The sequence below is a fragment of the Squalius cephalus genome, assembly GCF_949319135.1.
Source record: "Squalius cephalus genome assembly, chromosome: 4".
NCBI classification, from domain to species: Eukaryota; Metazoa; Chordata; class Actinopteri; order Cypriniformes; family Leuciscidae; genus Squalius; species Squalius cephalus.
The window spans coordinates 43,279,435-43,306,971 of record NC_137125.1 but is presented as its reverse complement, the minus strand read 5'-3'; the positions used below and the strand labels follow the sequence as shown (position 1 = coordinate 43,306,971).

Here is a 27,537-nt window from a genome sequence, read left to right as displayed (position 1 = left end):
TTTATGTACATGTTTCAGTTTTATACTTAATTTGAGTGGTGGATTAACTAGTAGTAGCAGCTATGTGACAGTATGAGTTTAATTGATCTTTATTGAGGAAGCTAATATGCTAGCAGTAGCCTTTATTTATTATCTATATTCATTTTGCAAGCTTGTCAACGAAGAAGATCTAACATTTGCTTCGTGGTTTTTCTCCATAAGCTTTGTATTCCGTATATTTAAAGGGAATTTCTGACTGAAGTCGATTAAAGGGCTGCAAAGGGGCTAAGTTACATATAACGTTAGATGCGTTAACTTATTCTCTCTGGTCGTAACAACTTTTATTTATAAGGCACTAACTTACAATCTTTTGACAGTTCAGATTCAGAAGATCCAAATCTTTGGTTTTGGTTTACTAAATGGTTAATAAATGTAACTAATATTGCTGTTTTGCAGTGGCAAAGAGCCACGTATAGATGCTATTCGTTCTCTCATCACTTATTCTATGAGCACTTTTCTTGAAGAAATGGCATTATATGATTTATAACTTAAAGGTTATTACCTTAACTTAAACTATTACCTAATATTGTATCTGAATGAAGGCACAAACCTTTAGTTGATTGACAGATCTGTTCTTATTCGTTTAGGAAGTGGCTCAAACCCCTTTCAGCATCTGGAGAAAAGCGCTGTACTACAGGAGGTGAGTTCGATGCATTTGAATCTTAAGTAGTACTATACAAATAGTACTGTACATTACATTGCATGTTTGTTTCAAAGGCTCGGATCTTCAACGAGACACCCATCAATCCGAGAAGATGTCTGCACATCCTGACGAAGATCATCTACCTGCTCAACCAGGTTTGTGATTATATCTCACTTTTTCAGCAGTTTTACACTAGTGCATCTCTCTTTCTCTATGCACTGATTCATCTCTAAACTCCTTCATTTTTTCAGGGTGAGCACTTTGGAACCACAGAAGCCACTGAAGCTTTCTTTGCCATGACTAGGCTGTTCCAGTCTAATGATGTAAGACACTTTATTTGCAGCCCTATTTACTGTTTTTTTTACTAGTGTAACTGGACAGCCAATATGTTTTTCTTTTTTCAATGCTTTTTCCATCAAGGAAGCAGTATGGACAATATATATATTGCATTATGTGATAATATAATTAATATCAGTAAATATAGTTTTAATATAATTAATGACAGCAATACAATTATACACAATTTTTAACCCTCTATAGAAATATTAAAGAAAAATGACACACAAAAAAAAGATGATAATTTTTTTAAAATCAAAACTGGAAAAATAACAAAATAAATAAATTAAAAATATTAATAGAAACTAATTAATAATATAAATTTACACGGATTAATATTTATTTTAGTTGAGTTGCACCAATTAATAATTTAATGCAAATAATGTGCTGTTCTTGCCATAGAGCTGTTTTTTTAAGTGAAAATTTCTTTTGCCTAATCTTTTAGCAAACCCTGAGAAGAATGTGTTACCTGACCATAAAGGAGATGGCCAACATCTCAGAGGATGTGATCATCGTTACAAGCAGGTGAGCAGTTCATTTTGCCATTTTGCGGAAACCTCGTATCTCCAAAAACACTACTTTTCAGTGCATTGCGATACATTTTCCTCAATTTACGGGTTATAAAGTTTACTGTAGCTATGTGGGCACTCAGTTTTTTCTGTCATTTGGACAAAAATCTCTTGTTAATAAAAAAAGAAGTGCTATGCACATTGCACAAGCTATTTTAGGCAGTTTCGGCAACGACTCGACAACAAATGCTAGACTGAGAGCTCCTCAAATATGTAAAACATTAGCATATATTTAATATTCTTGTGTTTCTTGAGTAAAAAAAAAAAAAACGCTGTACTTATTTTAAGAAAACTATATATTTTTTATAATATGTGTAGTAGTGTGTAAACATTGTTATTTAATGATTAATGTTTTGTGTGTGTCTCAGCTTGACAAAGGACATGACTGGTAAAGAGGATGTTTACAGAGGCCCGGCAATCAGAGCTCTCTGCAGGATCACTGATGTGAGTCTCAACTGTCTGAAAACTCATTTGTCTCTGTGTAACAGACTCTATTTTCTTTAAGTGAGAAATAAACTACAGTGGAACTGATGTAAATGATCCTTTCAATTGTGCTTCTTCCATCTTGTCCACCAGACCACCATGCTGCAGGCTATTGAACGATACATGAAACAGGCCATCGTGGACAAAGTGCCCAGCGTGTCCAGCTCTGCTCTCGTCTCCTCACTGGTAAGATCACAACCTAGTGCCCAGTGTTATTTTAGTATTATTTATTCACTATTATAGTATTTATTAATATTTTAAAATGGCGCTGAACTGAATAGTATTAGCCAATCACTAGTCAGTTTTCACTTAGTCCTGGATAATGTAGCTATCCTGTTTGTTTCTGTATTTGTTTTACAGCACATGGTGAAGATGAGTTTTGATGTGGTAAAACGCTGGGTCAATGAAGCTCAGGAGGCGGCTTCAAGTGATAACATCATGGTGCAGGTTAGTGAGATGCTTGCATCCATTGTCTTGTGAGTTGGGGGCCTGTCTGTCTTTAATAAATTGGGATCTCTCTGCACAGTACCATGCTCTGGGTCTTCTGTACCACTTGAGGAAGAATGACCGTCTGGCTGTGACCAAGATGCTCAACAAATTCACCAAATCTGGCCTCAAGTCTCCGTTTGCTTACTGCATGATGATTCGCATTGCCAGTAAGCTGCTGGAGGAGACGGATGGAGGGTATGTGTGTTTGACATTAGCTTTTTTAGGCGTTATTAACATCATGCAGTTAATTATAATGTAGACTTACTTAGGCCCAGATTTACTAACAGCTTGCACCAGCACAAACCCTCTTTTGGCATTAAAAAAACCCAGGATTGAATAAAGACACGCAGTGAAAAAAATAGTGCTGAAAAGGCGTGGACAGGGTTATTTTTGTGGCTGACATTATTGCATATGCTTTTGTAGTTTACCTTTCAGACGCAAAATTTATAGGAGGAGAGTATTTAAATAAATCATGCGATGTGATTTACTAAGGTTTGCGCTAGTCAATTTACTCGTTTTTTTCGGCATCATTTACGTGCCAAAAAAAGCGTGCTGCTCTTGTTATATTGCGTTGGTCATTATGGAAATGATCCAGCTGCGTCAGATCACGCGCAGAATTTTCCACTCCCATTGGTGCTTTTTTGGAATTTTCTTCTCAGTCTAATTTGCCTTGTTTAGTAAATCTGGCCCTTAGTCTGTGTTACATGTTGTTTTAACAGGCACGATAGCCCTCTGTTTGACTTCATTGAGAGCTGCTTGAGGAATAAACATGAGATGGTGGTTTATGAAGCGGCCTCCGCCATCGTCCACATGCCCAACTGTACCGCTCGTGAGCTGGCTCCTGCTGTGTCCGGTTAGTCTTGTGCATTTTACTTCTTGCTGCTACCTTTTTGCTTTCTAACCAGCGCACAAGACAAAGTACACTAGTTGTTCAATTCATTTTCTCTCTCCCTCTCCCTCTCCCTCTCCCTCTCCCTCTCCCTCTCCCTCTCCCTCTCCCTCACCCTCCATAGTTCTCCAGCTGTTTTGCAGCTCTCCCAAAGCAGCTCTGCGATATGCAGCTGTACGGACCCTTAATAAGGTTAGTTTTTCCTGTCTGTTTGAATAGGATTTCATTTGTAAACCATTGCATTATCAACAACTACTACATGGAGACACCAAAGAACACATTTTAATGTTCAAAGACACATTGCTATCATCCTTTTATCACAGAAATTGTGCAAAAATGTGCTCTTTTTCACACCAGTGTTATTTTAGAATCATTGAAATACTAATATATTTCTTATTAAAGATTTAGTTTTTTTACATGTCTATATAGTTTTTATTTTAATTTGTTAAACTAACTTAAAATTATGACGTAGCCTTGCCGAGTTTTTTTTTAAATTTTTGTATCTTATTTTATTTCAAGTAACAAATGTTTTTGAACAACAAATGTTCCAACAGGTGGCAATGAAGCATCCGTCAGCAGTGACCGCATGCAACCTGGACCTGGAGAACCTGATCACTGACTCCAACCGCAGCATCGCCACCCTGGCCATCACCACCCTGCTGAAGACTGGCAGCGAGAGCAGCGTGGACCGTCTCATGAAACAGATCTCCTCCTTCGTCTCCGAGATCTCAGATGAGTTCAAGGTGACTTCATCACCCAGACAGCGAATTAGAGAGCAAACATCTGTTTTAGATGCATATTCGGGAGTTTAATATTTTATTAATTTGCACATATTGTACCTTTTAAATAATTGGTCTATGAGATAATGTTCCAGTAAACAATGTGTTTTCATAACTAAATGGTGTGTTTGTTTTCCAGGTGGTTGTGGTCCAGGCCATCAGTGCTCTGTGCCAGAAGTATCCCAGAAAACACAGCGTGATGATGAACTTCCTTTCAAACATGCTTAGAGATGATGTAAGTTCATTCAAGGACATTTGTTCTTCTGGTGTTAAGATGGAGTAATCTCTCTTAGTCTTTATGCTTTTCTTTATGCTGATATTCTTAATACCCGTTTTAATTTGTATCTGTATTTTACTTAAGTAGCACCAACAGTTTTGAACATAGATCTTGCTGTAAAAAAAAAATTTTTACATTAGAAGCGTCAGATTTCATTTCATTTTTCTTTTCTTTTGCAGGGTGGCTTTGATTACAAGAGAGCCATCGTGGACTGTATCATCAGCATCATAGAGGAAAACCCAGAGAGTAAGGAGACAGGCCTGGCTCACCTGTGTGAGTTTATCGAGGACTGCGAGCACACCGTCCTGGCCACTAAGATCCTCCACCTGCTGGGGAAAGAGGGTCCACGTACCCCCACCCCCTCCAAATACATCCGTTTCATCTTCAACCGTGTGGTGCTAGAGAGTGAGGCGGTACGGGCAGGTGAGTAATCTCGTATGACCTTTGACCTGTGCGTTAACCTCCTTGCAATGAGCTTATAAAACCTGCTCGTGCCACCTTAAGATCTCAGGATGTGTGTGTTTGCGATGCAGTAGTACAGGTTTTTTTGTTTGAGCGACACACGTGTCCAAATAATTAATTGCTGTCCGACTGCAATTTGGAGTAAATTTAAGCAGGCCTGATAATCTGTAATTAATCAGCTTCAGAGACTTTAGGCTTTAGGACATTTAAGCATTCTTCTGCTCTGACTCTCCTCTCACGTTTTTCTTCAAAGCTGCGGTCAGTGCGCTGGCCAAGTTTGGGGCTCAAAATGATGACTTGCTGCCAAGCGTCTTGGTCCTGATGCAGAGGTAGGCCTTTACCGGCAGAAAATGTGTGTGTGGGGACGAGTGGGTAATTTGAGTATTAGAGTTAGGAAATGACCAAAGTGTGGTGTGTTGAGAAATCAGTGAAAATGTTTGTTAAACTAAAAAGAGAAAATCCTCATTTAAAAAGAAACGATGCAAAAACAGAAAATAAAACAATATTTTACCTAAAAAAAGAAACTCATCATTGGATAATTTTTTTTCAACTTATTTATTTTTATTTTTGCTCATTAAAGGGTTACTTCTCCCAAAATTGTATTAATTAATTACTCACCCTCATGTCGTTTCAAACCCGCAAGACTTTCATTCATATTCAGAACAGATTAAGATCTTTTTGATGAAATCCGAGAGCTTTCTGTCCTTCCATTGACAGCTACACAACTGAAACTTTGACACTTCAAAAAGTTCCTAAAGAGATCGTGTAAACATTGATCAGCGAACATGAACAGACGCTCAACCGAACCTGCTTGACTCGCAAGAACAAACCTCTTGTAGAAGCTCAAACGAGCTGCGTAACAGACGAGAATTAACCTCATTGGTTCTTGCACGTCAAGTGAACATGCTTGAGCTTCCCTTTACCACAACTGATGTGCGAGTTGATGAATGTTTAAATGTGAATAAAAGCCTAAATTAAATCTGTTCATCATATAAAGTGATTGTGTTTCTTCAGAAAAAATTGGACTAAACCGCTCAATTCATATGGATTAGTTTTACGATCTCTTTTTGAAGCGTCAAAATGTCAGTTGTGTAGCTGGTTTGGAACGACATGAGGGTGAGTAATTAATGACAGAATAAAAATTTTTGGGTGAACTATCCATTTAAGGTATACTGACCTTTTCATTACTTTAAAAAAAAATTTTAATCACTTTTCCATATGTTTGTCTACTAAAATAAAAGTTATCATAATGTTTCTTATCACCCATCCATACCGAAATGCGTTAATATGCAATCTGCTAAAGCGTGTGTGTGTTTGTGTCTGATAGGTGTATGATGGACAGTGATGATGAGGTGAGAGACAGAGCCACATTCTATATGAATGTCCTTCAGCAGAAGCAGAAGGCCTTGAATGCCGCATACATCTTCAATGGTGAGGGTTTGTGTTGCAGTGGTTGTTTTGTGTGGGTTTCCATTGTTCAGCATAGTTAAGATTCTTATTGTGTATCTGATATGCTGATGTGAGTGATAAACGTTTGTGGTTGTGGTGTGAATTAAAAAATATATATATTTATTTATTCTGCATTAAAGTTGTGTCATGGTTGAATAATGGTTGTTGAACCGTTTGTTCGCAGGTCTGTCCGTATCTGTTCCTGGACTGGAGAAATCCCTCCACCAGTACACACTGGAGCCCTCTGAGAAACCATTTGACATGAAGACCGTTCCCTTGGCTACCGCGCCCATCACCGAACAGAAAACAGGTGTGAATAGATTTCCCCACTACTTATGAACCATAGTCCATTAACTCCTCAATATAAGCCATAATTACGTATGCTCATTTTTGTTTACTGTATACCATTGTTTGGCATCTGATTTTGATGCTAATCTTTAAGTCTTTAACCTTTTTTTGACTAAATTGCAAAGCTTACTCAAATTGCACAAGTTCACTTTATTTTTCTCCTTCATGCCAGAAATCGCACCCGTTGCAACAAGCAAACTACCTGAAAAGCTTGCACCTTCACGCCAAGACATTTACCAAGGTAAGACGATTAGCTAATCAGCAAAGCAATGTGTGCGGCACTGTTAAACCAGAGTTTGAAGCAAACTGCCACGTTTTTCCTCCCTTATTTTTTTCTCTCAGATCAACTTGCAGCCATCCCAGAATTCAAGGGCCTGGGTCCCCTGTTCAAGTCATCAGAGCCGGTTCAGTTAACAGAAGCAGAGACGGAATATGTAGTGCGCTGCATCAAACACACTTTTGCAAATCACATGATCTTCCAGTTCGACTGCACCAACACACTGAACGACCAGCTGCTGCAGCGGGTTATGGTCCAGATGGAGCCGTCAGAGGCCTACGAGGTACTACATTACGTACCTGCACCTAACCTCCCCTACAGCCAGCCTGGCTCCTGCTACAGTCTGGTCCGGTTACCGGAGGATGACCCCACAGCAGGTATGTCACACAGAATGTATTTTTGCTTTCCACTTTGCTGCTTTTCGTTGTTTTTCTATGTAACTCACATCTTTTTCAGCGGCTTGCACATGAAAACAGTATTCTTAAACTGTAGTGCAAGTTGAAAGAAGTTCAACCTCAACATTTAGCTCTTTATTTTTTTCATTTTGCTACCCCGCGTCTCACATTTTTAAACGCATTCTGTGTAAAAGGAACATTACAGACTAAACTGCTTGCTTTGATGCATTTAAAGTACTTACGAAATTTGACACGTTTTTAATTGTTTGCATTTGTCTTAGTCTCTTGCACGTTCAGCTGTACAATGAAATATCTAGTCCGGGATTGTGATCCCAACACGGGAGAGCCTGATGATGACGGTTATGATGATGAATATGTGGTATGTTAATTTTCAAAATCAATTCATGTTTAAAAAAAAAAATAAAAAAAACAGGAAGATTATCAGCGGCCATTCCTCACTCGATCTCGCATTTTCATCCTAGCTGGAAGATTTAGAGGTAACAGTCGCTGACCACATACAGAAGGTGTTAAAGCCGAACTTCGGCGCGGCGTGGGAGGAGATCGGAGACGAGTTTGAGAAGGAAGAGACGTTTGCTTTGGCCACAGTCAGAACTCTAGATGGTCAGTTTGATTAAAATCAACTTTAATATCCTAATGACCATCTATAAGAATGTCAAATAAATGTATGTTTGATAAGAGTTTTGTGGCTGTAGAAATAATCATCTCTTGATTGTATTCATCTTCACAGAGGCGGTAAATAACATCATTAGCTTCTTGGGCATGCAGCCTTGTGAACGCTCAGACAAAGTTCCTGAAAACAAGAACTCGCATGTTCTGGTCTTAGCAGGTTTGTACTGATTTCATCAATCCAGTTTTTTTAGTTCTGTGAGTTTCAGGTCTTGAAATGTGTATTAGATATTCATTTTCTCTATTTCTAACCTGACTGATGATTAATGATCGTGTTTCTGAAGGTGTGTTTAGGGGAGGTCATGACGTGTTGGTGAGGGCGCGTCTGGCGCTGGCTGATGGGGTCACTATGCAGGTGACCGTAAGGAGCACAGACGAGAGTGTGGTCGACGTCATCCTGGCGTCTGTCGGATAAACGAGCGATGTGAGTGACCTGGTCACATGCCAATCAATCTGGGTCATTGTCCTTTTATATGCATCTATAGTAGCTCTATAATGTTTCAAACATCTTTGTGGCTTAACATGAATCCTCTATAACATCCTGTTTCTGTATTTGATCTGTTCTGAGATTTCTAAAATATTGTGCCACTTAAATTCATGTGGAAGAGATCTAATCATTGTTGCTGTTTTGGCCTTGTCATGGCTCGGGGGAAATAGTCCTTTAAAACAAACCTATCATTTATCAATAATAAAAAGTCTGGAAGAGTACAAGACTTGTTTTTTTCCCTACACAAAACATGACAATTCATACAAAGACTTTTTTTTTATTTGAATAAAATCATTCATGCTTTGAACACAAATGTATTTACAAGTAATGGCATATTGTATTTCAGCAAACTCTTATTGACAATTGTAAAGATTATTTGGTACAATACTTTGTTTCATGCATTTAGAAACGTGACTGGCATACTTTATGGTTTGTTAATAAATGAATTGGAATATTTTCCATCAACATCTTCATAGGAGCAATATTCCACTCATTTCAAGAATGATCACATCACTCTCTTGCTCAGAATGAGTTGATAAAGTTAAGGTAGGCATTAATGAAGCCTGTGGGATCCTCCAGCTGTGGATAATGACTCACATGCTCATCTAGAACCGATACTGTGGATCTTTGAACTAGTTTCCTGTAGGTGAGGAATAGAGAGGGGAAAAGTGATTATAAAACATTTCTCTGTTATAGTGCCCATTTTCCTAAAGAGACAGCTTGATCTGTCTTTTCTGTTCGTCACAGCATAGCAGTTTTATCTTGGCTTATATGCCAAGTTCCCATTTGAAATCTTTACCAATAATAAAGAACTAACCCTCTACATTCACCAATAGTGTTTCCCAACCTGTTCCTGGAGGCACACCAACAGTACACATTTTAAACTTCCTAATTATATACACACCTGATTCAACTCATCAGCTCATTAGTAGATATTCCAAGAACTGAAATGGATGGATCGGGTAAAGGGGGACATAGAAAATGTGTACTGTTGGTTGGGAGACACTGGTGTGATGGGTATGTGCTTTTAACTTAAAGGATTAAGGTTCAGTCAAAGAACAAATGCATTAGTAACCTTTTGAATGTCATATTTTAAAATTATATAAAAAGAATGAAATGTTCTTTCACAATTACAAGTTCTAAAAATCTTTATTCTTTTGTACAAGAAAGTCTTGGTTTGAATCACAAAATTTCTTTACTACATTCATTTCATCAAGATTTTTTCAAAACGGACAATAAATAGTACAATCTCAGTGGTTCAAAAGATAAAGCTCTGTTTTATACCCAGAATCCTGAGTTTAAATCCCACATTTTTTTAAGTAAATAAAACAAAGCTCTCCATCCAAACACTCAATCAGCATGTCAGATTCAGTGGCTCAGGTTCTGTTTTAATCTTGGAGTCCTGAGTTCAAATCCCACTGTTACTTACTTTAATACCATTATATACAACAACCCCCCCAAAATGCCAGACTCATTGTGAAAGCCTTGATGGCTCAATGGCTAAACACACATTAGTTGCGGTTAAGACTGTGATAGAGTCTTGGGTTAGAAATAACCAACAGACCAACTCCATGATGGACTGTCAAACAATGAGGTACAGCAAATGTTTTAAAAATAGTTTATCCAAATTTATAAAAAAAAAAAAAAAAAAGCCTTTGCTTTCTGGTCCACTCACCACCCTGGATTTGAACCAAGGACTCATTGGGAAAAGTTTTTATGCCATGAGCTCTAACCATAGGACCATCACCATCTTCCTTATGTAAATGTTTTTAACAAAAGTTAAGGGAGAAAAAACCTATGCATGTTTAAAAAAAAAAGTCAAGACATATTTCTCATTTAGTAATGATACAAATCATAATTTAGTTAGTTTAAATAGAGATAATAAATATAAACTGACATATATACTCACTGGTAGAGCTGGATAAACTGGGGATGTGGATTAACTGGATCTAGGGGTCCATAAATCATGTGCACTACAAAGTTAAAATTTGATAAATCAGTGATATTTACAAAGAAACAAGTTCATAATTTTGTACGGCCACAGTACACAGCCTGAAGTGATTTATCATCTAATCTTCCAAAGCACAAAACTATTTATAACTCTTAATAGAAATAAGAACCAACTCTCCCATCCTATAGTATGAGTGTTAAAAAATGCTTATCCTGCTGCATTGCATGTATAATATATTGTAATATTTAACTGCATTTAACTACGTGAATGTTCACTTAATATATGCTGTCACCTCACCTCAAACGCATATTGCCTGGGGTGCAGACGGGCTAAGCAGCTTCTGCAGTGCTTTTCAATGGATTAAACTACTTAGTCTCAATAGCACTGCCCACAGCGAATCACTTCAGTCTGGTAGCATGACGGCTTCTCCAGCACTTTATACCACTGAATGAATGGTGTGTGTACTCACATGGTGTTGAAGACGAGGTTAGAGCCCCCACCCATCTCTCTCTGTGTTTCATCCTCTGGTTAATGTACTGCAGGACACTGGGCGAGACAAAACAAAGGATTGTTTGTGACGGTTGTCATTACAAGCAAAGCACTGCAGATGCAACACATGGAAAAGCTTGGACACCTGTCCATGACTAGATTTCCATCGTTAAAGCGAATGCCTGTCCACATGTCCCAGAACTCTGCTTCTGTTGGCTGGGTGTACGGTCCAAACACATCCCTTATTCTGTAGGGTGAATACATATAATATTTGCAATTGAAGGTGTTGGGCCACAACCTATAAACAATGATTTATGACGGTGTAAAGTACAACGAATAGTTTGAACTGTGTACTAGAAAGCATAAAGCTATACACCAATCCAATTCCAGATGGTCAACTCACCCTCTAGAGAAAAGCTGGTAGTTTACTAGGCGAGTAAGTACAGGTGAAATGAAGCCCGAGTCCTTCAGCACCTGTAGATGACAAAAGATTAGAAATATTCACTTCTCAGTTCACAAATGAAAACAAATGTGTATTTTAAAGCGTCACACTCACTTTCTGAAGGAATCTTGGATAATGAGTCTCAGGGAATATACCTTTAAAGATTGAAAACAAAAAAGAAAACATCAGTTTTTACATAATGTTAAGGATCTTTAATCAGACTTAATATATGCTGTTATATATATATATATATATATAAAATTTTCATGAAGAATGAATACAAATTTAATGTACCTCCATTTGAGAGGCAGAGGCTGTTTATGGTGACATGTCCGTTCCTGTTATGGTCACTCCTGTGTGTTTAACTGCACGTGAGAACCACCCAGATCATATTGACAGGAACATTAAGCTAAACTATGACAAGAGAGCTTGACGGATCCTTACAGCTCACCTGTACAGTAACTCGAGAGCTACAGTGTCTCCATAGTCATGTGACAGGAGGTTAATCCTATGCTCTGAAAGCCCCAAATGAGAGATCAGGGCCTCCACCACACTGGCCTGCTCGAAGATTGAGTAACGGTGTGGTCGCTGGAGTGTCATCATGAGGTGGGACGTTTGTGTGATAGAAATAATGATTCAAATTATGAATAATAAAAGACCGTAGTTGTAGTGACTGCATGTCTTTCATCTCACCGGTTTGTCCGAAAAACCAAAGCCCAGGAAGTCGAGGGCGATGACTCTATTAAAGCGTTGAGTGAGAGAATCCCAGATCTACAAAACGACAACGAGAGCAAATGCTGCACAATGAACACCAAGTGCAAAGCAGAAGCGAAGTATCAAGTCACTGTTAGTGAATTGCTTCCAAGTTGCATTAAATTGAGTTTACAGTAGCTTTTCTGAAATGTTGATGCAGTTTTACACTGGAAAATGACTTTAAAATGGCTCTGTGCTTATACCTTATACCAGTCATAGCTAGAAGTAGGGAAACCATGAAGCAGCAGGAGGACATCAGAGCTTCCCACAACACCAACTGACTCTATTGACAAGCAGAATACAATTACAATAAGACTACAATATCAGAGTATATCTATAGCTTAAACAAAGCCTGTGATATACCTTTGTAAAAGATGTTATTTCCTCTGAATGTGAAGAAGTGTCCGGAAGCGCGCCAGGTGTTGAGCGCAGGTGAGAGCTGTGGAGGAGGGATGTGCAGATACACCGCGAGCAGAGGAATGCACAACAGACTCACGTGAAGCCACCACTCCCTGCTCGCGCGACGGCCCGGCCCGCACTCACTTTCGTTCTGCTGCAGAGAGACAGGGTACGGTTTTATTTTACTGTACTTTATTTTTGTGATGTATATTGCGGTTGTTTTCGTATTAAGATTCCTTGGACCTTATTTGCATTAGAAGTAGAGACAGATAGACAGACATAGGCGAGCGCGTCAAGGCAGCGTCACTACACGGATTTAAATGAACTGCTGACAATGCAGCCTTTATATGACCGATTCAATTCAAACTTTAAGCTAAATAAGAACTGCCAAATAATTCGTGCTAGTTACTTACAGGTGAGTCTTGTGACATTCTCGATTCTTGCACTTTATCGCAGTGTGTGTCGGCTGGTGGGCTGAAATGTGTGCTGTTGAGTGACATTAAGAGTCTGTCACTGAGCTGTCATCTGCGGAATCCGTACTTGCATGGCCTTAAAACGGTCTGTCGCGACTGTTTTCAAGCGTCATGTTGCCAAGGATCCAAAGGTCTCGGGCGGAAAGTAGAGCTCGCTTACGCCCCTCGTGGAGCGGATGGCAAACGGCACTTTAGGATCTACCGAGCGAAACCGAAACCTTTGACCTTTGTTTAACCTTACTCAAACGAAAGTCCCTATTTATTAATTAAATGTTGGACAAAAACAACTGGTCACTAGCTCCCTCCTTTGGTCGATAAGTATATATATATATATATATTATGAATTTTTTTTTAAGCACCATACACAGTACCTGACAGGCAAGGGTGTAGATTTGGTTTGAACATTGGGTTGGGTTGAAGTTTGGGTATGCCTCCTGATGCCTCCTTTTCATGTGATCATGGTATAAATATTGGGGGGGGTTGTAATGCACAGATTTAAATATGGGGGGGGGGGGGGTATCTCCCCCCAACCCCCCCACAAATTACGCCCCTGCTGACAGGTTTGAGGAGGCATAAGTTGAATCACCGTACACACACACACACACACACACACACACACACATGGGCAATGTTCTGCTGGCAAGCAGCACAGAGTCCGGCCATTCATGTGGACATAAATGTATTGCACCGTGCCCCAAATTCCCCAGATCTCAATCCAATTGAGCATCTGTGGGATGTGCTGAACCAACAAGTTCAATCCATGGCGACACCTTCAGGGGTCTTGTCGAGTCCATGCCTCGGCGGGTCAGCACTGTTTTGGCAGCATTCTGAGGACCAGCGGCATATTAGGCAGCTGGTGTTTATAATGTTTTGGCTCATCAATCGCTTATTGGCAGTGGTGTAGTGGTAAAAAAAGAGGTGGGTAAACTATACATTCTGGTGGACCACGAAGCGGTCACCCGGTAAGGTGGGCCACTGCCTACCGGTGTATGTGTATCCTGATGGCATCGCTATAGGCTATCATTTGATGATACTACCAAGGGTATCACTAGTTGTTCCCTCATCATAGGTCACACAATCACTATTCAATTCATACATTAATATAAGTTCTTGGTAAAGAGACTCAAAAAGGAATAATATGGTTGAAATCTATAAAGTTTAGTGGAGACCGGGGACAGTTGCAACACTTTTTGTCAGTTACTATTTGGACTAGACCAACCAAATTTGTATATATTAAACTTGCATCTGTCTGCTAATTACCCATACCATTTAAAGATGATTATATAAGACATATTGTTCACAGTATTTATTTGAATGGAAGAAGCCAGATGTTGCAACTGACCCCGACCCAGGGACGGTTGCAACATGTTAAAAATACCTTTAATTTCATTAATTAACTTAAGATTTTTGTCTCAATGAGCTAACTGTGCATGTTCAGTATGAGTGTCATCACTCTAGCTTTGTTTCTGATTGTAGAAAAATGACATGTTGCAACCATCCCCATGTTGCAACTGTCCCCGGTCTCCCCTACTAAATGACAAAACAGAGAGAACAAAAATATGTAAGAAAGATCGAGAGTGAGGCCTATATCCAGGGCTTCCAATGCAATGCACTTGTGCATAATGATTAGGGATTCAGTGTTTCCCTGTAGAGGGAAAAGTCTTTAACCTGGTGCAGGCTTGATTCCTTGAATCTCTTGTACAGTTGGGTTTTGACATGCTCCCTACATTAAACCAGCTGCTTGTAATGAATAAAAAAAAAATCACTTTTTTGCATCGTTTTAATGATTTCCTGTTGCGGCTGCGATCAAGTTTCATTCTCGCGGAGCTTGTTTAGTAACTTCACGAGCGTGTGTTTTCTTCTACGTGTGTGCACCGTTCTCTTTGTTCCGTGTGTGTGTGTGTGTGTGTGTGTCCAGTCCACGCGCTGCGCTCTCTGCTCCGTGTTTGCGCGCTGCGCGTTCTGCTCTGTAGTTAACGGCCCAAATGCTCGAATCATTTGCCGATCGGCGATCACGCACTGGAAAAGCAAAGTCCGCTCAAATAACGTGACATTTAGAGGTGGATAAACGCAATGTAGAGGTGGATAAACGCACTTTGGAGGTGGGCAAACGCTATTTCCAAATTTTGGGAGGTGCGTAAACGGCGTTTACGTGCGTTTAGCCTCCACTACATCCCTGCTTATTGGCTAAAATATAGACTTCTGTACACAAATATTATGTCAAATGCACCACCAGCCTATAGATAAAAAATCTCAGTAGTCATTTTGATACAGGCTTTAATAACCATTAGTACAAATCTGTGCTGTTAATAGACTTTAGTCAGGGTAGATGTCATATTGAATGTAACTCTGTGAGGGACAGTTTTACAGTCTTTATTATTGCATGCACTCATTAAAGGTCCTAGATCACGTCATTTTTAAAACTAAAAAAAAAAAATTGTCTAAAATGGTTTTGAAAAGATGCTTCAGCTGAACATTGGCATGTTGTTTAGCTACAGTACAATCCATTGAACTCTTGTATCCCTCACAGCGTTATATTCCTGTCAACAAGTATAAACATGTTGCAACCCTGACTAAGGTCTATAAGCTTTATTATAAACACAACAACATAAAACCACTGTTTTAATTGTGAACTACATAAAGATCATTTAAAAAAAACACACACACAAAAAAAACACATTTACTTTACCCAGAAACAAACTAAGACTTTTGTTCCATATTTTATTAGTTTTTATATTGTATGACTTTCAGTTCAACACATCAGACGTTTTATCTGTCTTACCCTTCAGTTGAGAGCTGATCTGAGTCAATTAACTAGTAGATTCCAACTTTATCCGCTGGTCCAGATCCTGACAAAATCATAGATTTACTTTAAAATATGCAAAATCAAACATTTCTGTCCACTCGCCAAAGACGGCCAGTTTGAATTTGGCATGTCGTCTATTAATGCTGTTGATGCACTTACTGGCCACAGGAGGGAGCTGGTGATCAGCTAAATATATTATATATATTTTTGAGTATGATATTTTTTAAGTAAGCTGGACGCTTAAGAACTTAGTCAGTGACCGAACCTGAGGTAATTTTTAGTCTGTTGGTGGTAATTTCACGATTCGTCTGCTAGAAACTGTGCAGTTGAGTTTGTTATCCGCTCCTCTAGGCGGCGTAAGCGCGTTTCACAGCTTTGGATTCTTGTCGACAACATGACACCTGCTGACAGTCGCCACAACACGTTCTGGTAGTTTTAAGCACATTAAAGTACAAATCCTGCAGATGACAGCTCAGTGACAGACTCGTAATGTCACTTAACAACACATATTTCAGCCAATGTACAAAAACAACCGACACACACTGTTATAAAGTGCAGGAATCACGAATGTCACGCGACTCACCTGTAAGTCACTTCCACATAAAGTGCTTTTCTCTTATAAAGTCACTACCACACATTATATACCAATCATCATTTGAATTTGATTTAAGTTTGTGTTGATGTATCATTCTTCTAAGTGTCAAAGCAGGGCTTTAATGTGTTTTGGTGAAGCAGATCTTTCTGTGTCAGACACTCATTCTCTGTTTAAAAGTGTAACTTTAACCCTGCTGTAGCAATAGTTTATCTTTAGATAAAGATCTTTAGATAAGGGACTTGACTCTTATCTAAGGAGGTGATTCTTAGAATAATAAGTAGTAAAGCTTTTTATCTTCTGATGTTGTGGTGTAGTTAATAGTCTACTGGATTCATGTTTAATAATAGAGTTAGTTGGTGTTCTGTGAAACTGATGTTCTTGCTAATTTATACAGTTCAGGTTTTCATTGCACAGCATTTGCTCATGAAGTCTTTTGAATCTTTATCTGTTGTTTTGTAGATCTGGGATTCTCTGACTCAACGCTTTAACAGAGTCATTGCCCTCGACTTCCTGGGCTTTGGTTTTTCAGACAAACCAGTAAGATGAAAGACTCACGGCCATTTCAAGTAGTCATTACACTCCTCCAGTACCACAAATTTAAAGAAGAACTTGGTAACTTTTTTAACTTAATAAAACTGTCTAGAAATCCTTTGGATGGTTAAACAACCTGTTCTGGTGATATTGGTGACTTTCCCCGCTCCCCCCAGCGTTCCCTGGCGGAAAACCAACCTTGCAACTTGGGGACTGCCATATTAGACATTCTCTGGGACTACCGTCCCGGCAAGATAGAAATTGGAAGTCTCGTGAGAACGAGCACGAAACACGAATTGCTTTACGGCAATTCGACATAAACAACACGACATACATGTGTAAATGAAGATTGTTTGTGCTATTATAAACTGTAACATTTATATATGCAATATAGAGCGACGTCTTTGTTAATTTATATCAGTATGGAGTAAACTCTTTGTTGATTTATGTCTTTGCCCCACAGAAAAAGAGATGTGTTTGGACCGTTACAACCAGTGACTTGTGGACAGGCATTCATTGTAATGATGGACTCTGCTGATGGACAGGTAAGACTTCTAACGTGTGAATGTTGTTGTTTGGCGCTAAACATGTAGGTTTCCATTATTTTCTTTTTTTCCTACTATGGAAGTCAATGGCTACTGTCAGCTGCTTGATAACCAACATTCTTTAAAATATCTTCTTTTGTGTTCAAACTCTTACAGGTTTGGAACAACATAAGGATGAGTAAATGATGACAAATCATTTAGTTTATAACGAAAGCTGCTTGAATCTTCAGTTTGAGGCTTATTCATTTCACTTTTGCTGTGAAAAGGCCTATTTTGCCAAAAATAAAACGACACTCGGTTTTATTAACAAATCAGCCTTGAAACTGCATAGGCCCATAGGACAATGCAATATATCAACAGTCTAACGAACTGGTTAGGTAGACATATTTAATATAGCATACTCAGGCTGAGAACAGCCTGGCTTGTAGGGCAGGCACTTCTAGGTTGTAAAAACGTATAAATGTAGACGGGGAGGCGCAGCCTGCTGCCATACAAATATCTTGAAGTGAAACCCCACTTGTCCATGCCCACGACGAGGCCATGCCTCTAGCTGAGTGGGCTCTAACGCCCAAGGGACAATCCAGGCCCTTGGAGGCGTAAGCTGACGCAATAGCATCAACTATCCATCTGGACAGGGTCTGTTTCGAGGTGGCTAGCCCTTTAACGCGGCCACCGAAGGAAACAAAAAGCTGCTCTGTCTGCCTGAAGGCAGCGGAGCGCTCTATATAAATCCTCAAAGCCCTAACTGGGCAAAGGAAATTAACCCCATCCTCACTGTCAAGTGCAGGGAGGGCTGACAGGGAAATGACTTGCGCTCTAAACGGAATCGCTAGCACCTTTGGGACGTAACCATGTCTTGGTTTGAGGATGACTTTAGAGTCATTACGCCCAAATTCCAGACACGAAGCACTCACTGAGAGCGCGTGCAGGTCCCCCACCCATTTTACTGAGGCCATTGTCAGCAGAAAAGCGGTTTTGAAGGAAAGGTATTTCAGCTCCACCGCATGTAAGGGTTCAAATGGGTGACTTTTCATGGCCTCTAGGACCGTAGAAAAGTCCCATACTGGAACCGAGGGGGGTCGAGGAGGGTTCAGCCTCCTAGCACCCCTGAGAAAACAGATTATGAGGTCATTCTTTCCCAGCGACTAGCCATTTACAGGTTTCGTAAATGCCGCTATAGCCGCCACATACACCTTGAGCGTGGATGGGGTTCTCCCACTGTCCAACAGCTCTTGCAGGAAAGAAAGCACCACCGTTACCTCACAGTGTAGCGGGTCTAATTCGTGAGCTGAACACCATTCAGCGAACACTGACCATTTAGAAGCGTAGAGCCATCTGGTGGACGGAGCTCTAGCCTGTGTGATCGTGTTCATCACTCCCTCTGGGAGGTGAAATGGTAATAATTGATTGCCCACACATGTAGGGCCCACAGCTTGGGGTATGGGTGCCAAATTGCGCTCTCGGCCTGGGACAACAGGTCCCTCCTCAGCGGAATCGGCCATAGAGCTGTATTCCCCAGTTCCATCAACTCTGGGAACCAAACTTGATTCTCCCAGAGCAGGGCTACCAGAATTATTGAGCATTTGCACTCCCTGATTTGCTTGATTACCTGTGGTAACAAGGCGAGCGGGGGGAATGCGTAGAGAGGGCGTCTGGGCCAGTCTAGGGCCAGCGCGTCCCTTTCTTTTGAAAAGAATATTGGGCAATGAGCGTTGGCCTGTGACGCGAATAGGTCTACCTCTGCTCTGCCGAAGATGTCCCAGATGCTTTGTACCACCAGGGGATGCAGGGACCATTCCCCTGGGGGAAGCTTGGCCCTTGACAGCATGTCTGGGCCCACGTTCAGGATGCCCGGCACATGCGCTGCTCTCAGCAAGCACAGATTGTGCTGGGCCCATATAAGGAGGTGTTTTGCTCTTGCAAAAAGGCTCCGAGATCTGAGGCCGCCCTGGCGGTTTATGTAAGACACTACTGACATATTGTCTGTTCTGACTAGAACATGGTGATTCCTCAGCGCTGGGAGGAAAAACTGTAGGGCATTCTCGACCGCTTTCATGTCTAGACAGTTTATGTGTAGACGCTTCTCTGCGTCTGACCACAGGCCCATAGATGGCCTCCTTTCGCAAAGGGCGCCCCAACCTGTGTTGGAGGCGTCTGTCGAGACTACTTTGACTGCTGGGGGTAAGCCCAGCTTCAAGCCGGACTGGTACCAGTCGGTCCTCGTCCACAGTTTCAGTGCTGCCATGCAAGTCTAATTCACCGTGAGACGCAGCAAGCCTGATGTCCAGGCTCGCGCCGGAACACGCCGCCTCAGCCATAGCTGAAAAGGGCGCATGTGTAGCAGACCCAGCCGCAGCACCGACGAGGCTGAGGCCATAAGACCCAACATCTTCTGACACACTCTGAGGGGAAGATTCCTCCCCGCTAAGAATGTTGCTGCTAGGCGCTGGATTACTGCTGTGTGTTCTCGCGTTAGGCACGCCAACATCGACCTGGAGTCCAATTCTATCCCCAGAAAGGACATTTCCTGGCTGGGTGATAAATTGCTTTTGGCCCAGTTGACTCTGAGACCCAACTGTTTCAGATGGTCCAGCAATAGCACCCTGTGCTAAAATCAGCCAGTCGTCCAAATAATTCAGAATTCTCTCGCCCCTTCGTCTGAGGGGCGCGAGCGCCGTGTCCATGCATTTCGTAATTGTACGAGGTGCTAAAGACAGGCCGAATGGAAGGACGGTGTACTGATAAGCTGGCCCTCAAAGGCTAATCTCAAGAATGGCCTGTGACAGGCTGTTATTTGAATCTGAAAGTTGGCGTCTTTCAGATCCACTGATATAAATCAGTCCCCCGGTCGGATTCGAGCGAGGATTTGTCTGGTTCTTACGGCGCGGTCCAGCAGGAGGCATCTGAGAAGCGGACTCGGTGGAGAACAGAGCCTGTCGAGCCCGCAGGGTCGAAAGAGGCAATGCTTTGCACTCACGGCAGCCACCATTAGCGAGCGTGTGGTCCGCGTGTTCCTGGCCCAGGCAGGAAGCGCACAGCACGTGGCGGTCCCCGTCGCTGAGCATAGCTCGACACGAGCCGCAGGACATGGTGGGCATTGAAAAATGCCGGCTCTTTCAGAGAAAACGTGTGTGTCGCAACGGCGAACACACACGGAGCAATGCAAAGGATATAAGCTCCGGATAGTGCAGCAGGTACGGCGAGTGAAGGCAGCGATGAGTCAGCCGGCGTCCTTGAACTGCTGAGATGCACTTCAGCGACGCTGCTTCTCTTCTCAGGATGATCCAGCGATGCAAAACACATGCTGAAAGGAGACGAAATCATAGTGCAACCTGAGCGATGGGTATTTATAGGCTAAGGCCACACCCATATTGGCGGGCCATGACGTAGCGCAGGGAAGGCTTCCCATTGGCGCTGAGGTCATGGCAGACGCACTGATAGGTTGCAGCAGTTGCCGCAGAGCAGCCTATGGGCGCGTGAGCTGCCTCACCTAGGTCTGCTGCTGTAGCAAATGCGTTTTAAATTATTAAAAATTAAGGATAATTTTCTGCTTCAGTATTCTCGAGAAAAAGGAGTTTTTCCCGTAGCGTAAGCTAAACTTATGCAACACGAGGGTACTCTCGTAAGAGAACTTTTATTTTCTTGTTATAAGCAAGCACAGTCCAGGTGAGAAAAAGTAACGTGACACATTACTTTCCATATAAGTAACACAATTAGAATATTGCGTTACCAAAAAGTAAACTAACACATTACTTTTAAAAGTAACTTTCCCCAACACTGGTTAGCTTGGCAGAAACTGATGTGCAGTTTTCCATCCTCTCCACTAGGTGACGTAAGCGGGTTTCAGGTTAAGTCTGACAGGATTCTTGACAACATGTCGCTTGTTGCAACAACACGTGCAAAACTGTTTTGAGTACATATCCTGCAGATGACAGCTCTGTGACAGCATTTAAACATCACTAACCACGCATATTCCAGCCCATAAACTAATCAAACCGACGAACACTGCGATAAAGTGAAAGAATCATGTGTCACGCGACTCACCTGTAAGTAACTCGACCAATAATATAATACATTGCTGTTGCATTATGTTTATACGTAGACACTTCAAAGTCATCGCACATCGCACCACAAACTTTAATTTTGATGGGGTCTTTAAATTTAATGACAGGTTTCATGCAGACTCCCTGTCATACATTTTAGAAAAACCAATGAATCGGTAATTTAGTTGTTGCGTTGGTCTGATGTTCACTTTAATGATAAAAAACTTGAATGAAACCTGTCTTTTTATAATTAATGCTGTTTATGGTGAATTAAAACCTTATCTTAACATTACAGGTTAAATAGTCTAAATATTGATCTGGATTTGTTTTGTCCGGTATCCTGCAGTACATTAACCAAAGGCTGTGAATACATAAAGACAGTTGTTTATTATAGTGTAGCATCATGTATTAAAGTAATTTAATAGCATCATCAGAACTAAACTAGGATGAAGAGTATATTTAATTATTACAGTATTACTGAGGTTTAATATAATCTGCAATTTGACACTGCACAGCTTTAGGAATTCAAGTTTTGTTGTCAATTTACATTTATTAGACTAACTTAAATTATTTTAGGTATACAAAATGGTGTAATGTTTTCATGTCTTTTGGGGCAATAAATGTGTAAATGAAGATTGTTTGAGGTATTATAAAAGTTTACATTTATATACAATATAGAGCGACGTCTTTGTTCATTTATATCAGTATGGAGTAACCTCTTGATTTATGTCTTTGCCCCACAGAATAAGAGATGTGTTTGGACCGTTACACCCAGTGACGTGTGGACACATTCACTATTTGACGGACATCTGCTCAGGCACAGGTAATGCTTCTTTCATGTCAGTGTGTAGGTTACCATAATTTTCTTTCATTTTCTTTCATTTCATTTTCAGGGCCGGCGGATGTTTTTTTTTTTAATAGTCATTTTCATTTTTTTCCAGTCAAAAGCATAACCCCTGCTGGACATCGTGCGGGAGCTTAGGGGAGGGACCATGATCCCCCACACACCACAGCATTCATTCATATCGCAGAGATCTGACTGGGATTGAACCAGCAACCTCTGAAACCGTGAGGCAGCGCTCTTACCTGTGAGCCACAGATCTCTTGCTGAGACATGTGCTGGAACTTATATTTCACCTGGATGAGGCCTGTGATTTTACAATAGAGTGGGGATTGAACCCATGCCTCCAGCGCAACCTTGTCTACAACTAACGTGTGTTTAGCCACTTGCACCACTGTGGCTTTCACACTGAGCGCTGGTGTTTTGGCAACTTTCTTTGATATAATCACAACAATTTAACGTAAGCAAGAATGGGATTTGAACTCTGATCGCCTTGATTAAACCCCAACGCTTTATCAACTGAGCCACTGAGTCTGTTGAGTTGAAGGGCGTTATGGATGGGTTTTTATTAATAGCTTTGTTTTATTTGAAGGAAAAAGTCAGTAGTTTGGGATTTGAACCAAGACTCTCATGTTTGAAGGCAAGTGATTATCCTCTGCACCACAGAAGTTCTGATGAGTCATGGCTTGTTTTTTGTTTCTGTGATTTAAGGACGTGTTTAACCACTAGCACACCTTGGGTTTCACATAGGCTGGAGGTATTTGAGGCATTTTGTATGATTTAATAACAACAAAACATTACAAGCTTTAATGGGGTTTGGATTCCAGTTTCCTATATGGAAGCACATCTCTTTATCACTCCCACTGATGTTTGCATCTTTGTTTTTGCTTTTTAAAGACATAGATCACTACATTTCTTAGATGTTTACATTTTTAGCATAATTTTAAATCATTTCAATGTTTCGACTGTATTTGAGCAACTTTTTAATGTTTTTTATTTATAGGACAGCAGAGATGGGAAAGTAAGGGAGTGTGATCAAGACATGTCGGGACTCTGACACCGGTGAGTCTACAGCTCTTATATGTAACACTGCTTCATGCAGCTTTAAAACTTTTACCAATCATTTGTTTGAATCAGTGGTTCAGAGCACATGTCAAACTGGCATTTGGCGTTAACATGGTAAACTCATGAACCAGCAGCTAATATAGAGTTTTAACTGATCTCAGGTCACTTTTATAGGTTAGGTTCAGTTTTAATGACAAACGTGTGTAGAAAAATGGAGTGTGAAAGTTAATTGTATCTTACTGGCCTGATTAACCAAGCCCTCTTAAAAACACACAAAAAAAGCCTTACAAATTAATAAAACATTTCACACTTCATATTTAATGTGATTTAATGATTTGTACATTTATTTAATAACAATGGAAACATCTGCATTCGGTTTGTTAAAGGTGTCAATACATGTTTGCACTGCATTCTTATTACATTCACACCATTTTCACCAGCAGGTGTCGTCAACTTAATTATTTAAAACGGAGAATTATACCCACTTTCCCACTCACTACCTTTTTTATGTTCTCGAACAGACAGAAAAAGACATTCTCCTACGCTCCGGGTTAGAAGAGGTCATGGACAATCACCCGACACAGTCTAAACTGTGAGCGGTAAGAACGTCTTGTTTTCCCACATGCTGTTTAGGCAAATAAACCTCAGTTTAGGTGACTGTGGTTCCCAGGACTGGAGTTGAGCTCTACAAACAATCATCACTGTAGATCCATTCCAACAGAAGTCATCTAATAAGAAAAAAAATCAGGAGGTTATTTACCAGATGTTGCATTGATTTGAAACTGCATGATCCCATTAATGCTGTATTTAGTCAGTAAAAACAAATTTTAGGACAAATAATTTATCATTCATGACCTGTTTGCATATTACTTGTCTCCATTGCCAAATATTTCTGCAATAATTTGCATTGACCGATATTATACTTCACTTAACTGTGTTTAAATGCTGTCTAAAATCAGCTCTGGCTCATAGAGACACATTCTCTGCCTGCAATGGCTAAATGAATCATGTTTTGAACAAATCAGTTGAATGAATGACTATTGAGTCACTCACTTCTTTTGTTACTGAATGAATGTCACTTTATCGCCAACTGGCGGCTCGATGTATCCTGCAGAAAGAGTCGGTGTAAAATCTTCAGCAATAATCTGACAGTCTGTCTGGAACTCAGACACAAAAGTCCCAATGCTGTTGGACTGAATATCAACTTCAGAACTAACTGATATTACTATAATGTATCTGCTGTGTGTAAATGTATATATGGCCGTGGATTTCTACCCTTAGGGGGCAATTTAGGTTCATTCCACTGATCTATATAGAATGACATTATGAATGTCATTATATAGATCAGTGGTTCATTCCCAATTAAATTCATTCTCTACTGCACGACGTGAAAGCGACATAGAGCTTTTACCATGTGCAGGTGTTTAAAACCCATGTCCTCCTACATCTGCTGTTTTCATATATTATTGCAGACACACTTATTGTCCACAAGGGGGAGCAGCGGACACACTATTCTGATCTGATCTCAGCCTGTGCCCGTTTAATCAGTAAATAGACACTATTAGACACAACATTTTAGTCGTAATATTAGCAATTGCATTGGTTTATAGATTTAGACAGTCATTTTGATAAGTAATGATTTGTCTTGATCTGTCCTATGTTTCAAATACCCAATCATGCTTTATTATAAAAACTGCTTAAATCTACTTGAGCTGACACAACAACACGAGGGCTTTGTTTAACTGTGAACAAACATGATGCATATCATTATAAATAACTATAGACAGACAAACAGCTACTTTAAACAAACAAACAAAAAACTTACAAACAGAAGAAAATCGAACCGTATTTTATGTGTTTACACTTTGAGCACGTGCCTTTGAGTTCAATACATTTCATCTGTTTTACACCATCAGTTGAGAGCTGATCTGGTTCATTTTCTACAACTGCTAGATCCATGTTGCTCTGCTGGTCGAGACCGTGACAAAATCTGAGATTTTTCGGAAAATATATGAAATGGATATTTCAGCCTCACCTACAACTGGCCGCCGCCTCGATCATGCCGTTTCAAACTGAAGTGCAGTTTTCCATCCGCTCCTCTAGGCGGCGTCAGCGAGTTTCAGGTTCAGTCTGACAGCTTCTGATGCTTGACAACATGACGCTTGTTACAGTGGCCACAACATGTGCACACCGTTTAAACTATATAAACTGCAGATGACAGTATTTTAATGTCACTCAACGACACATATTTCAGCCCATAAACAAACAAATGTGACACACGCTGCGATAAAGTTCAGGAAGCAAAGATGTCACGCGAGCGACTCAACTGTCATGTAAGTAAACTCTATAGATAAAGTGCTTTTCTCTTACATTATCTTCTTATTAAGACTTTAAGTCATTATTCTGTGCTCTTAAGTCATTATTTACGTTTTTAATTAGTTATGTGTTGCTGCTTTCTTCTGATATTTCATAGCATGGCTCATGTCAGTTTATTTAGATTCATATTTTGATGATTGAATGTTGCTTTTATTGTGACTAAAATGAACGAACATGAACTAAAACGCACTAAACGTTCATTTAGTTGTGGTGTTTAACGTTAAGTCTTGTTATTTGACAGTTATGAAGGCTATAATGAAGGTCATCCTCTATGAAGGTTATCACAGACTTTGTTCACATTCTGCTCTTGTTGAACTCACTGTCAGACTTTTAGAAGAACGAGTGAATCAGTTGTTTTGCATTGCCTTTATAATCTTTGAATTAATCGCCTCTCATATTCATATTATGAAGTAAGAATCTTGTTTTCTTCTGTTGTTGCAGTCTTACCTGATGTAATAATCTATAATTTACCTATTAAATAACTAACTATGACCCGTTAACACTTAGATTTGTGATCCTATTTTGCTTTATTAATTGTTTATGGTGAATTAAACCTAATCGTGACCTTAAAAGTTAACATAACTTTAGTTCTGATGGGGTCTATCACCTAAAGTGTTGTTTTTGTTGTTGTTTGACAATTAAGTATGTATGAAACTAGCATATTTGTCACATCTTCTACTGTTTATCACAGACTGTTTACAACCTGTTCTCTTGCTGAACTCACTGTCAGACCTTTAGATAAACAAATGAATCGGTAGTTCTTGTTACATGTATAAGCTTTGAATGAATCGTCCTCTGATGTATGTGTAATGAAGTAGAATAATGGGGAATCGTGGGTTTTGTCTCTGTTGTTATTGTTAGTTGTCGTACTGTATATAATAATCCAGTTTGTCAATAGAAATAGTTGGTGTGTAGTGTATGTCTGCTGCAGTGCTTTCTTCTAATGAAAAATGTCATATATACAGTCCAGAACCAGGCTAAAACCATTAAACCAGTCTTTTAGCATTACTCGTGTTTAAAGTCTCCTCTTAATTTTAATTGTATTAAAAGATTATTGTTGATACAGCATTACTGAAGAGATATAATATAATCAGTAATATATATATATATATTTACATTGTACAGCTTTAGGCTTTCAATTTATTCCATTTCCATCTATTAACTAGTCTTTAGACAAAAGCCCTAATCAGACGGTAATTGTTTCTCATGGGGTCGTGAGGTATTTTCAACATTTACAGGGGTTAGTCTGTGATTTTATTGCCGTCCGAATATCTAATGTGTGTGTTTTTCTCCCACCGCCCACCGTTTTATCACTGAGGTGTCATGCACTTTTTTTTTTTTTTTACAGACATCCACATGAGTAAAAATTACCATCCGATTTTAGTTGAACTTTCACATTCTCATTTGAGATGTAGAATATGGAGTAATGTCTTTTTTTATTTATGTGTTTCCTCACAGAAGGAATGTGTTTGGTCGTCATCAGAAGCAGAGCTGTGGGACGTGTGGACAGACATTCACTGTAATGATGGACTTCTGCTGATGGACAGGTAATGTATATATGTGTGTTACTGTGCTAAACATGTAGGTTTCCATCATTTTCTTTTTGAAGGGCCTCCCCC

General features: G+C 40.0%; 3 protein-coding genes across 7 annotated transcripts in view; 2 read left to right on the top strand and 1 right to left on the bottom strand.

The window, feature by feature from the left end:
• copg2 (COPI coat complex subunit gamma 2) overlaps positions 1–8,833 on the top strand; it is a 9,160-nt gene extending 327 nt beyond the window's left edge. The window contains exons 2-23 of the mRNA XM_079868215.1: positions 627–679; positions 757–837; positions 934–1,005; positions 1,464–1,543; positions 1,956–2,031; positions 2,164–2,256; positions 2,431–2,517; positions 2,597–2,754; positions 3,279–3,412; positions 3,573–3,640; positions 4,003–4,191; positions 4,367–4,462; positions 4,684–4,927; positions 5,220–5,295; positions 6,294–6,397; positions 6,600–6,725; positions 6,936–7,004; positions 7,106–7,417; positions 7,717–7,814; positions 7,918–8,056; positions 8,184–8,282; positions 8,407–8,833. Of these exons, the coding sequence (XP_079724341.1) occupies positions 627–679; positions 757–837; positions 934–1,005; positions 1,464–1,543; positions 1,956–2,031; positions 2,164–2,256; positions 2,431–2,517; positions 2,597–2,754; positions 3,279–3,412; positions 3,573–3,640; positions 4,003–4,191; positions 4,367–4,462; positions 4,684–4,927; positions 5,220–5,295; positions 6,294–6,397; positions 6,600–6,725; positions 6,936–7,004; positions 7,106–7,417; positions 7,717–7,814; positions 7,918–8,056; positions 8,184–8,282; positions 8,407–8,537 (2,585 nt within the window). The 3' untranslated portion in view covers positions 8,538–8,833. The remainder of the gene's footprint in view (positions 1–626; positions 680–756; positions 838–933; positions 1,006–1,463; positions 1,544–1,955; positions 2,032–2,163; positions 2,257–2,430; positions 2,518–2,596; positions 2,755–3,278; positions 3,413–3,572; positions 3,641–4,002; positions 4,192–4,366; positions 4,463–4,683; positions 4,928–5,219; positions 5,296–6,293; positions 6,398–6,599; positions 6,726–6,935; positions 7,005–7,105; positions 7,418–7,716; positions 7,815–7,917; positions 8,057–8,183; positions 8,283–8,406) is intronic.
• Positions 8,777–13,327, bottom strand: LOC307156727 (mesoderm-specific transcript homolog protein-like). Its single transcript, XM_079868219.1, has 12 exons — positions 13,057–13,327; positions 12,608–12,797; positions 12,448–12,527; positions 12,185–12,262; positions 11,943–12,079; positions 11,786–11,844; positions 11,606–11,646; positions 11,453–11,523; positions 11,195–11,296; positions 11,030–11,106; positions 10,519–10,582; positions 8,777–9,249 (listed from the first exon to the last, which is right to left on the bottom strand). The coding sequence occupies exons 1-12, from the start codon at positions 13,141–13,143 to the stop codon at positions 9,132–9,134; spliced, it is 1,104 nt and encodes a 367-aa protein (XP_079724345.1). The 5' UTR covers positions 13,144–13,327; the 3' UTR covers positions 8,777–9,131.
• The window catches only part of LOC307156729 (uncharacterized protein), a 29,484-nt gene continuing 14,649 nt past the window's right edge, over positions 12,703–27,537 (top strand). Inside the window, exons 1-7 of one of the 5 annotated variants that reach the window (XR_013820788.1) lie at positions 12,703–12,812; positions 16,977–17,054; positions 17,512–17,593; positions 22,380–22,459; positions 22,578–23,539; positions 24,064–24,141; positions 27,377–27,465. Coding sequence is in view for 1 of the 5 variants with exons in the window: in XM_079868225.1 (XP_079724351.1) it covers positions 16,412–16,507; positions 16,977–17,054; positions 22,380–22,459; positions 22,578–22,632 (309 nt within the window). In the remaining 4 variants the exon portion in view is untranslated. Of the gene's footprint in view, positions 12,813–16,308; positions 16,508–16,976; positions 17,055–17,511; positions 17,594–21,372; positions 21,640–22,379; positions 22,460–22,577; positions 23,540–24,063; positions 24,142–27,376; positions 27,466–27,537 lie in introns of those variants that run through there. The other 4 variants (XM_079868225.1, XR_013820789.1, XR_013820790.1 and 1 more) reach the window with 4 other exon arrangements.